The sequence below is a fragment of the Schistocerca gregaria genome, chromosome 6, assembly GCF_023897955.1.
Source record: "Schistocerca gregaria isolate iqSchGreg1 chromosome 6, iqSchGreg1.2, whole genome shotgun sequence".
NCBI classification, from domain to species: Eukaryota; Metazoa; Arthropoda; class Insecta; order Orthoptera; family Acrididae; genus Schistocerca; species Schistocerca gregaria.
The window spans coordinates 274,650,163-274,663,173 of NC_064925.1; the positions used below are offsets into that span (position 1 = coordinate 274,650,163).

The window sequence follows — 13,011 nt, forward strand, 5'->3', positions numbered from 1 at the left end:
TAGTGGTTTATCTTGTAGTGAAGTCGAAGTAGATACTCCGTGCGAATTGGTGTGGGTGGAGGTTATACTTAACAGCCGAATTAAGTTAATAATTGGCTCCTTCTACCGACCCCCAGACTCCGATGATACAGTTGCGGAACAGTTCAGAGAAAGTTTGAGTCTCGTAACAAATAAATACCCCACTCATATGGTTATAGTTGGTGGGGACTTCAACCTACCCTCGGTATGTTGGCAAAAATACTTGTTCAAAACCGGTGGTAGGCACAAAACGTCTTCCGAGATTGTCCTAAATGCATTCTCCGAAAATTATTTAGAGCAGTTAGTCCACGAACCCACGCGAATTGTAAATGGTTGTGAAAACACACTTGACCTCTTGGCCACAAACAATCCAGAGCTGATAGAGAGCATCATGACTGATACAGGGATTAGTGATCACAAGGTCATTGTAGCTAGGCTCAATACCATTTCTTCCAAATCCATCAGAAACAAACGCAAAATAATTTTATTTAAAAAAGCGGATAAAGTGCCACTAGAAGCCTTCCTTCCGAACTGACTATGCGAATGTAGACGAGATGTGGCTCAAATTCAAAGATATAGTAGCAACAGCAATTGAGATATTCATACCTCATAAATTGGTAAGAGATGGAACGGATCCCCCGTGGTACACAAAAAAGGTCCGAACGCTGTTGCAGAGGCAACGGAAAAAGCATGCGAAGTTCAGAAGAACGCGAAATCCCGAAGATGGGCTAAAATTTACAGACGCACGAAATTTGGCACGTACTTCGATGCGAGATGCCTTTAATAGGTTCCACAACGAAACATTGTCTCGAAATTTGGTAGAAAATCCGAAGAAATTCTGGTCGTATGTAAAATACACAAGCGGCAAGACGCAGTCAATACCTTCGCTGCGCAGTGCCGATGGTACTGTTATCGACGACTGTGCCGCTAAAGCGGAGTTATTGAATGCAGTTTTCCGAAATTCCTTCACCAGGGAAGACGAATGGAATATTCCAGAATTTGAAACACGAACATCTGCTAGCATGAGTTTCTTAGAAGTAGATACCTTAGGGGTTGCGAAGCAACTCAAATCGCTTGATACGGGCAAGTCTTCAGGTCCAGATTGTATACCGATTAGGTTCCTTTCAGATTACGCTGATACTATAGCTCCCTACTTAGCACTCATATACAACCGCTCGCTCACCGATAGATCTGTACCTACAGATTGGAAAATTGCGCAGGTCGCACCAGTGTTTAAGAAGGGTAGTAGGAGTAATCCATTTAACTACAGACCTATATCATTGACGTCGGTTTGCAGTAGGGTTTTGGAGCATATACTGTATTCAAACATTATGAACCACCTCGAAGGGAACGATCTATTGACACGTAATCAGCATGGCTTCAGAAAACATCGCTCTTGTGCAACGCAGCTAGCTCTTTATTCGCACGAAGTAATTGCCGCTATCAACAGGGGATCTCAAGTTGATTCCGTATTTCTAGATTTCCGGAAAGCTTTTGACACCGTCCCTCACAAGCGACTTCTAATCAAGCTGCGGAGCTGTGGGGTATCGTCTCAGTTGTGCGACTGGATTCGTGATTTCCTGTCAGGAAGGTCGCAGTTCGTAGTAATAGACGGCAAATCATCGAGTAAAACTGAAGTGATATCAGGTGTTCCCCAGGGAAGCGTCCTGGGACCTCTACTGTTCCTGATCTATATAAATGACCTGGGTGACAATCTGAGCAGTTCTCTTAGACTGTTCGCAGATGATGCTGTAATTTACCGTCTAGTAAGGTCATCCGAAGACCAGTATCAGCTGCAAAGCGATTTAGAAAAGATTGCTGTATGGTGTGTCAGGTGGCAGTTGACGCTAAATAACGAAAAGTGTGAGATGATCCACATGAGTTCCAAAAGAAATCCGTTGGAATTCGATTACTCGATAAATAGTACAATTCTCAAGGCTGTCAATTCAACTAAGTACCTGGGTGTTAAAATTACGAACAACTTCAGTTGGAAGGACCACATAGATAATATTGTCGGGAAGGCGAGCCAAAGGTCGCGTTTCATTGGCAGGGCACTTAGCAGATGCAACAAGTCCACTAAAGAGACAGCTTACTCTACATTCGTTCGTCCTCTGTTAGAATATTGCTGCGCGGTGTGGGATCCTTACCAGGTGGGATTGACGGAGGACATCGAAAGGGTGCAAAAAAGGGCAGCTCGTTTTGTATTATCGCGTTATAGGGGAGAGAGTGTGGCAGATATGGTAAGCGAGTTGGGATGGAAGTCATTACAGCATAGACGTTTTTCGTCGCGGCGAGACCTTCTTACGAAATTTCAGTCACCAACTTTCTCTTCCGAATGCGAAAATATTTTGTTGAGCCCAACCTACATAGGTAGGAATGATCATCAAAATAAAATAAGAGAAATCAGAGCTCTAACAGAAAGGTTTAGGTGTTCGTTTTTCCCGCTCGCTGTTCGGGAGTGGAATAATAGAGAGATAGTATGATTGTGGTTCGATGAACCCTCTGCCAAGCACTTAAATGTGAATTGCAGAGTAGTCATGTAGATGTAGATGTAGATGTAGATGTTTTTCAAATGCTGAAATGGCCTTATGAGCAGAGCACACATTAGTGTCTCTATGCTATAGCTGACTGAAGAGAAATTTGACTAATGGCATAACTTAACTGAGGAATCCCAACCAATAATTAAAGCTACAGCTTGGATGAACTTTTTTCATGACCAAGACACTGGAGAGTTGTAATTTCACTCATTACAGAGACACTTTTCAAAATGTAATTCATACATGAATCAATTACTGTGTTTATGGACTGAGATTGAAAGTTCCATCGAGCAGGAAAGATCAAGGAAAATGTTTTGTCACCACTTCATCAAGGACTGCAGTCCACTGTGGGCTGTTTTAGAAGAATGCACATATTCCCAGTAAACCAAAAAAAATTGTGATTGATTGATGCCACCATGCTCATTATAAGATTAACTTGATGAGTGTAGCAGTGTATATCTTCTGCATTAGGATACCTTTTTTTTTTTTTCTCCGTAGCTTGTACCCCACTAGAGAAACAAGCCATAAAGGGTGTCCCATAATAAGTCTGTGCAGTTGATTTTTAGGAAGTCTCATTTACTATTTGCTTGTCTTACTTTTCTATCAAACTCACAGCTAACATCTGCATGTCTTGTTTAGAACATGACAGGGGACTCCAGAACCTTTCTATTGCTTTACCTCTTAATACATAATGGCATGCAATACCCATCTGAAATACATTTTATATATCTCTATTTTTATCTGCTGTTATGGCTGAAAGTTGTGTTTTTATTATTTGCTTTGAAATTTCTTCTTGGCATATCTCCAACATAATTAGGAGAAGTTTATTTTGAATTGTTTTGGATGTTTCTTTGAAAACAGTTGCCTGATTCAAATGATTTTTCAGTGCTGCATCCAATTAGCACTAAAATTAATCAGTCCTCTGAAAACACCAGGGTTTGACAGTGATACAGTTTCATGATTATCCCTTAAGGCCAACTCAACATAACCTGAGAAATGAATACAATTCGTCAAAATATTTCGCAATTTTCCTTCTGTACTCACTGCCCTGGGTTTTTCAGCTTTGTTTAAAGTTCCAAAATGTGTTGGTCTTAAACAATTTTGTATATAAAAGCTGAAGATTCATGCTTCTTCCCTTTGGTACTCAGATGATTTATCCATAACTTCCACTTTCATCCAGGATTGTTCCCCACCAAACAACAGGCATGGGAAGGAGAATAACACATTTGTAACTTCACAGTCACATAACCAATCACTGTTTTTATAAATATTCATTTTGAATACTTTCTTAAACTGTCAATTTCCAGTATTAATATTTTGCACGGTACTGAAAACTGGTAAAAGTCATCCTAGTCTCTTTACAGCAAGCTTCTCCTCACCATAAAGGTGGAGAAAGTCTGTAACTTGTAAATTATTTTCACTATTCACTTTCACTCACACTCCACAACCTAGAAGCTAAGTGATGAACTAGTTGTCAGTGTCCAAAATGTATCCAATACAACAATGCATAAAAACTGTCATATCAAGAACCAAAACTCTGTCACCTTGTAACACCACCACATCTAAACACAAGGATCTCAGAAATAATATTCATACTCATGATAAACATAAACACTCTGGCTGCAATAACACCAACATTTGCCGTATTCTAGCCACTTTCCCAAATATCACAATGTTAGCATCAAATCTGAGGTCTATTTACAATTGACAGAAAATATAAAATACTGTCATGCTGATGAGAAAATATTTCCTTTAAATTTCTACCCTCAAATTGTATCTGTGAATGAAACAAAATTATTATGACTGCTGTTGAAATATCAATATTGGTGTATCTTGTTTAGTGGAATGGTGTACCCTAGTACCTTGGATAACAAATTAATGTTGTGAAAGGTGGGAGAAATTTCCTCAGTAGAATGGTGCTACCTAAAATTAATGTTGTGAAAGGTGGGAGAAGTGTCCTCCATAGAATTGTGCTACCTAACTGGAACTGTTTTTGTCAGGAAGTTTGCTCACCAATTGTAACACCATGAGATATCACAGATGAGCACACTACCTGGTGTTATGAGCAGGGCTTGACTTCCATGCTCGTAGTCCAATGGGCTGTACTGTCTGCCAGAAAGCTGCCATATTAGTACAAGCTGCCTGAGTTTGCTTTGAGCCTGGCATTATTTTCAGTTTCATTACAAGGCAGGACATTGGACAACCATATTTAATGGTATATATTAGATGTCCTAAACAAGCTAACAAATTTTTGATGATAGCATTTTTTTTGGTCCTTTTCCTTGTTCAAACTTTCCTTCGCATATTTCCACTATTCATAACTTTCAGAAAAAAGGGTTAGAGTACTTGGAGGAAACCAAAAACCAAATCTGTCTCAAAACAAATCCACAAAATGAAGCTAAGTGACATTACTAAGAAGTTGTAAACTGAATTTAAAAATAAAAGAAATGTATTGGTAAACAAACCTGTTCATAGGATTCTAGCCAATAACATTTAGTAAATGTCTGTAACATGACATCCAATCAGCCAAAGGACTGATTCTCTTAACTGTTCACTTGCTTTCCTGTGTAGTTTCTTGACACATTAAATGCACTGTCAAATGACTGTCTTCAACAAGACCAAATGACAGTTGCTGCACAGTTCTCAGTTCTGGTGAAAGTAGCTGTAGGATTGGCAATTTGTGACAGTAATGGCTGTCTCTAATGGAATATCTTCTCATGCTGATAAGTGAATATTTATTTTCACTACTGTGTAGTTTTGCTGAATGCTGCTTTTCCTTATGAGCTGATGATCCACAGCTAATTCCATCCACATAGTCCCTTGTTCCCTCTTCTGCAGCTTGCAACTCTTCTATTTTTCTTCACCACCCATAGCACAAGAGTTGATGGAATCTGGCTTCCTTGGTGTGATTAGCTGTCAGAAATGGCTCATTTTAGGTCAGCATACTGCCCAAGCAGAATTACAGCGTGATGACATGTACAGTCATAGCTGTCTGGCTAATTTCTTCCTACTTGTCTGCTACACCTGACAAGAAAACAGTCCTCCTTCTTCTATTGTTGAGCAACCTGAAATCCCTAGATTCATTCCCAGCCACAGTATTGGTGTTTTTAATTTATAAAATCTCAGTACTTGATGTGTCACATGTGAGAACTTGTATTACTGCAGCTTCCAGGAGATGGGCGAGCAAGATATACCCGCCATGTTGGATGTGATGTTCGCAACTACTGCTGCACGGCGCACCTCTGTTGTCTGCCACTCTGCCGGCTGCACTGCGCTGCTGGTCATGTTGGCACTGCCGGCAAGCCGCCACTCCCGTGCCATCCGAATGGCAGCAATGCTAGCACCCGCATACATACCTCATCCTTCGATTTTCTCCAACATCTTGACACCAGGGTTAGTGGTATGTAGAGGTTTTTACTTTGATTCCTTCTCCTAATTACCCTATGATTACTTTGTTCTGCAGGAACTTTTTACATATATGACTGTTAGAGAAGATAAATGACAAATAAATGGCACACTCATTCACAGGAATGCACTTTTACTGTTGAACAGTCCTTTCCAAAGTCTGTGGTCAATTCTCCAAAATGTTTTTACAGCATATTACAAGGGGCATTCAATAAAAAATGCAACACATATTACACCATATTATTCCTCACTCTCCTGGATACAAAAACCCTATTTTTAACATAATCTCTTTTCAATGCAGTGTCTTTACATCACCTTACTGGGAGGGTATTTGTGCCTGCAATGTTTGACATTGTAGTCAAACCTTCCTGCATCAATAACCTCCCAATTATCCATGTACTTCTGTGTAATGCATCCTTAATTGGACCAAAGAGATGGAAGTTGGAAGGTGCAAGATCCAGGCTGCAGAGCGGATGAGAATGACAGTCCAATGGCGTTTTGTGAGCTCCTCTTGAGAGTGCAGGCTTGTGTGAGGCCTTGCATCATTTATGGAGAAGGAGAAGTTTTTTTGCATTTTTGTGGTGACTAACAAACTGAAGTCATTACCTCAATTTCCTGAGGGTAGCATAATGCATGTCAGAGTTGATTATTGTACCATGAGGAAGGGCATTGTCATGATTTTACCAGCTGAGGGTATGGCATTGAACTTTTTCTTCGAAAGAAAGGTGGTGTCGCACCACTCTATGAATTACCTATTTGTTTCTGGTTTGAAGTGATGAAGCTATGTTCCATTTCTTACGATATTTGACAAAAAATTATGAACAGCCTCATAATGTGCAAGCAATTCCACACAGGTGGTTCCTTGCTGCTCTTTATGGTTTTCTGTTAGACAACAAGGAATCCAGAGGGCACACACCTTTGAGTACCCCATCTAGTGAACAAATGTGTCAGTACTAATGATAGCAACATCCAGTTGTGCAGAGAAGTGTTTAATTTTGTTCTGATGATCACCTCAAATGAGAGTATCAGCATATTCAAACATTACGGGAGTCACAGGCATGTGTGGCTCACCAGCACACAGTAGATCAGACAGGTTTGCATAACCTTGTGGTCATGATGACTGACACCTCGCCCAGTGACTCACCATGCTTTTGTTCACTGTCAGGTTTCTGTAGACATGAGTATCTGTGTTGCTCTGGTTTTCCTCCAAAAGAAACTCATGGACAGCTCTCTGCCTGAAACTCACCTCTGTTGCAGGCACCATTCTGAAGACTACACACAGCACTGCCACCTGCCAGAACTTAATGAAACTATAGGGGTTGAAGTGGGAATATTACACAATATCACAAGAAAAATTCCATTTTTTCAGCCAAAACTGGCCAAGAAAACAAACGTGTTGCAAAAAAATGGCTCTGAGCACTATGGGACTTAACTGCTGAAGGTCATCAGTCCCCTAGAACTTAAAACTACTTAAACCTAACTAACCTAAGGACATCACACTCATCCATGCCCGAGGCAGGATTCAAACGTGCAATGGTAGTGATTGCACAGTTCCGGACTGTAGCGCCTAGAACTGCTCAGCCACCCCAGCCGGCAAACGTGTTGCATTACTTACTGAATACCCCTCCCTGATTTTATCAAATCTTTACTGCAAATTATTGGAAGAGTCAAAGTAACAGTGATGATGAAATACTGGAAGTGGGAGTGAATTTATGAATAATGTGTTTACATTAAATTTGGAAAAAATTCATTTTTGTTGTTGTTGTTGTTGGTATCTACCCCATCTTGGAATCTGAGACAAACCTTTTTTATTCTTTGCCAAATTCTTATTCAGATCTAGAAAATATTGTCTGTGGTTCTGCTAACACACTAGTGTAATCTGTTCTGACATTATGTTGCCTAGTATGATCAGAAATACTGTGACCTTCACAATCACTACTTAACTTCTTTGCTTCTCATGCTGTTTTTGCGGTAAATGTTACACTGTTACCTAGGGCTTGGTGGTAGTTTTGCAACCTTCCTACAATGAAGTCTGATGCATCTCTTTCAGAACAGTACAAATTAGTCTCTAATCTTTATTGGTTGTTTTCTATTAAATGCCATTGCTGAGGTGTAGGAAATGATTTGTTCCACTCTATAGCACATGTAGTCAATAGCCACATTCCTGGACGTACCTCTTTCCTCGCCAGCATGGTGTAAATATGGCTGTAGTGCAATTGGCCAACATCTAATGCCACTTCCCAGGAAGGGGATCAATTTTGCTTCTACACTACTTAACCACCACTGTAATATACCTTTTTACAGTGCTGCGGCTTGGTGAGATTACATGCATTTTTACATGGCAGAGTGATTATAGCAGATGCTGAAATATATGGCCATTTCATACAGTAGGTTTTGTTTTGCTATACTTCACTATGGACCTAAGTGTAATAGTCAAAAATAAGAGATGTGATATCCTACATTAGATGTGAAGAACAGAAACAACATGAAATGTTCCTCAGTTCTCTTATTTGACATCAGGTAGTACTACTCTACATACAGAGATGGAACAACAAAATTCTGAAACATGTTGGCAGAGACATTCAGCAAATGTCATGTTGGTAACTTGATTATTTTCTTGCTGAATTATTTTTGTGTGTGTGTGTGTGTGTGTGTGTGTGTGTGTGTGTGTGTGTGTGTGTGAAAATTGACTATTCCATGTCTTCCAAATGTTGCTTCATGTGTATACAAACAATGGATTGGCAGTTTATGCAATAAGTCACTGGCAAAAATTCTCACATGACCAGGCATAGGCAGGTAAAGGGCCCTGAACACATTGAAGATGATACAAATGCATGAACTTCCTGCACAGGGCTGGTCTTTGCTGAGTTCACGGTGACTGGTGCTGTATATCCACTTAGCCATACAGTCGGGAAGCAGCTATGAGAGTTGCCATCATCGCTGGTACGCAACAGACAGTTTTAAGATAAGCACTTTCTGCCATTGGAAAAAGACTAAAAAAATTCTATTGGTATATTTTTTGACCTTCAAAAATTCTTGAATAGTGTGGATCACAAAATTCTACTCGGCAAACTAAAGTGTTACGGCAACTCTCTTGCATGGATAGTCTTACCTCCATAACAGAAAAAGAATCTTTTAATAGACTGTGTCAAAGACATGAGGTTAACCTCAGAATGGAGAAACATAACATGTGGGGACCCACAAGGACCAATACTTGGTCCACTCTCATTCCTAACCTACATTAATGATACTCCAGTGACTTTAGAAGGCAGTAAAATGTGTAATATTTTCTGATAACATAAAGATACCAATCAAGTATCCAAACTCAACCTTAGTAGACACATCCCACATGATAACTGAACAGGTTCGCATCTGGTTCACAGTTTACAGTTTGTCTTAATCTCACACTCAAATTATTAGACTACAAAAAGGCAGAAACAACATGTTTAGGACTAAAAGTAGATATTGTTATACACTAAGTGAAACACCCTTTATACAATCCATTAGGGTCCTGTTGTGTAACAAGTTAAAATGGAGTCAAAACACAGATAAACTAATCAAGAAGTTCAGCATATCTTTCCCTCTAGAAGCATCTACCATCATGTTGGTCTAAAGACAAGTGTGTTGGCATAAAATGTATATTTTCAACCTCTGTTGTTTTATGGAATTATCTTCTGGGACAACACACCTAAAGTAAGTAAAACTGTGGTTTTTATGCACTGCTTTCAGTGCAGAGTAGACTGAATCCACACTTAAAATTGAAGTACACTTTTATTACACATAACTCAGAACAAAGTAACAGGAAGCACATACAGGTGAATATCATGGCCAATGACTTAGAGTCAAAAAAAGGTATCTCAAATAATGAGTGGCTATCAATGGTGTAGCTGTTGACAGTCACCACAGAGACCCACCTACCCCAGGAAGCTTTCTCATGGAAAGCAATGACTCATTGCCGATGAATGAGATGATATAGTCTTGTACCCAGCATGGTGGGTGAAGTGGGCAACCCATGTGGGACAAGGGAATCAGTTGATCCTGAGGCACAGAGTGTTGATGGTTGAGTGGAATGGATGCTTGTAGCAGCTGATGACGACAACATCTATGCATCCATCAACACCAGAGAGAAGCTGGTAGGAACTGGGGGGGGGGGGGGGGGGGGGGGGTCATTGAGTCGAGTCATTGAGGGAGCATGGCAGTGTGTGAAGCATTAATAGTGCTATATTGTAGCTGTAGGGAGAGATACTCAATGTAACATGGTGAAATGTTGACACAGAAAGTGACAATGCTGGAAGGGGTGGTGGCAGTGACGTAATAGAAGGCACTAGAGGAGTAAGTACTTCACTTGTAGCGCTTGTACTAGAGGGCACACACAAAGTTTGGAGCTGTAGAAACGTCAACACTTGGAGGTGAGGTTAAGAGAGCACTGAGAAAGGGAGGGGAGGGGGAGGGGGGAGGCACATGCAGCACTTGAGTTTGAGGAAGCAGTAGGACGCTGCAGACTAGGCACTCAGAGGAGGAGCTGGCACTTGTAGGAAGCTCATATAGGGGTTCCAAGTACAGGGGCTGCAAGCCACATGAACAGAGTTGTCATGAAGCATAACACATAGCAAACTTGCACTGGTCAAGGTGTTTGTTAGGCATATAAAAGGCTCGGAGTGGGGGTGAGGAGGGGGGGGGGGGTGCATATATGCAGCTGAGCAAAGTAAGAGAGGAGATATATGGAGATTGGACAGTGCAAGAGCAGTGCAATCCTTGACACATTCAGCCAGAAGTACCAAGAGCTTGTCATAAAGGAGCTCAGCCAATGAGTTGTTGAGATTGGCTTTGCACTCAAGGTAGCATTTCAGCGCAGGACCCAGCGAGGCACATCAGGGAAGCCTTCAGAGTGTGATGGCAATGCTTGTTCAACCTGCTACTTTGTGGTGATGGGCTGTGGTGTGAAATTTGTTGGCACTGCAGGAAGTGCACAGCATGAAAAAGAGTAGAGACTCAAACTGTCTCTCCAGATTGGTTGTGGATGGACAGGTGAAACAAGAGAGGTATTGATGAAGACTTGCATGATGAACTGGCTGAAATGTTCATAAGGGGTACAGCTTTCACCTATATACTAGCATGTTTAATCAAGGAGTGGATTTACTTAAATCCAACATGGGGGGATGTGGGAGGGGGGGGGGGGGGCAGAGGACCAATGAGGTTGAGGTGGATGTGGTGAAACCTGCATTTTAGGATCTCAAAATGTCTTAGAAGGGTTGGATATGACAACTAACTTTGCTGTGTTGGGAGGGTGAACATGCACAATCCCAAGCACGGCAGTCTCTTTGAATTCTGGGTCGGACAAAACACTCAGATATCAGGCAAGTGGTAGCTTGATACTGGGGTGTGACAGCTCATGTAAGACTGAAAAAAACCTTAAGTCACGGAGATGTAGAGCCCACCTGATGGGGTGAACCTGCAAATGTGTTACACAAAACCAGTAAAGTAGAACTCTGGGAGACAAACTGATTCAACAGTCAAACAGCAAGAGGTATCATGTAATAAGTCTTGGATGTCAGGGACCTGCACTTGCAGGTGAACAAGTTCATTTAGTTTCTGTGGGGGGAAATAGCGTGCACAGACAACAGATAGTCAGCCACAATGTTGTCGACACCTCTAATGTCGCAAATGTCAGTGGTATAGGGCGGCGGGGGGGTCATCAGCTGCAGGGTTACAGATGGTTGGTAAAAACTGTGTCCTCTGACCCCTCTACATCCTCATGGAAGCAATGGACAGCCTTATAGATCACTAACAGTTCTCTATCAAAGACCAACCATTTGTGTTGTGAGGAAGAACATTTTTTGGAAACGAAACAGAGGCTGTGAGCTGTCACCAACACATTGTAGAACAGCACCAAACAAAGACTCGCTAGCATCTGTAGTGATGGAGATGTGAAAGTACTCAATTAGGAGAGTGACAGCATGAGTAAGAGGGGTTTTGAGGTCACTGAATACATGCATCATGCTCTCAGGCCATTTTACCTTGCATGTGCTAGATGTATTTTTACCTGGAGAAGGAATTTCCGGTGTTCCAGAGATTGACTTCCTTGGAGTATCTTCCTCCCACCCCTGCCCACTGAATTAGAAGGTGTAGACTGTAACCAAATTTTTGCACTCTGCAGGTTCCTTGGGTGGCACTTTTTTTCTGTTGCCACCTTAAAAATATTGCAAATGCGCATGCACCACTCACTGCCACACTCCAGTGCGACCACACTAAAGACAGCAGGCCCATTCCCTAAGTGATGTAAACAACTGGAGTTTCAAACAAATGAAATGTGACCTCTTCCATGCTTCCCTCCAGGCACACCCCCACCTAACTGCTCCCTGCTCCTCTCATGATAGTAACGGACACCAGCCGGTCCACCTTAAGTGACATCCATGATGGTTCCTGGCAGCCAGTAGCATTCTTTTTCAAATGGTTCAAATGGCTCTGAGCACTATGGGACTTAACATCTGAGGTCATTAGTCCCCTAGACTTAGAACTACTTAAACCTAATGTAGCTAAGGACATCACACACATCCATGCCCGAGGCAGGATTTGAACCTGCGACCGTAGCAGCAGCACAGTTCTGACTGAAATACCTAGAACCGCTCCGCCACATGGAGCTCTCTGTGGCACATAAGAGTTGTCCTGCATACAGTAGTGAGCTCCTCTCCATATATGAGGCAGTCAAATACTTCTGCCTACACCAACCATTGCCTCCTTACGATAGGTTTTTGTCAAAAGGAAATTGCACAGAATTCACCTAGGCAGTTCTGTCAGCAGGAATGCATAGCACACTTTGTGGCCACCATGTGGCACGTGACAGGTATTGATAATATCATCACAGGCTGCCTCAGCTGCTCTTGCACCCTCACTGCCCCTCTCAACTATATTGCTCTTGGTGCCACTGCGGCAGCCATTCCCAAACTGTTAAGCTTCCACAACAACTCAAACACCAGCCTTAACCTCAAACCACACTCAGTTCACAGAACAGATTTAGACATGTGGTGTGATTCTCATGTAAGTTTCAAAC

General features: G+C 41.6%; 1 protein-coding gene across 5 annotated transcripts in view; it reads left to right on the forward strand.

Annotated features, from left to right (window-relative positions):
- LOC126277965 (lipase 1-like) overlaps positions 1–13,011 on the forward strand; it is a 251,818-nt gene that overhangs the window by 172,149 nt on the left and 66,658 nt on the right. For all 5 annotated transcript variants that reach the window (XM_049977613.1, XM_049977610.1, XM_049977612.1 and 2 more), the window contains exon 4: positions 5,721–5,955. In XM_049977613.1, the coding sequence (XP_049833570.1) occupies positions 5,721–5,955 (235 nt within the window). The remainder of the gene's footprint in view (positions 1–5,720; positions 5,956–13,011) is intronic.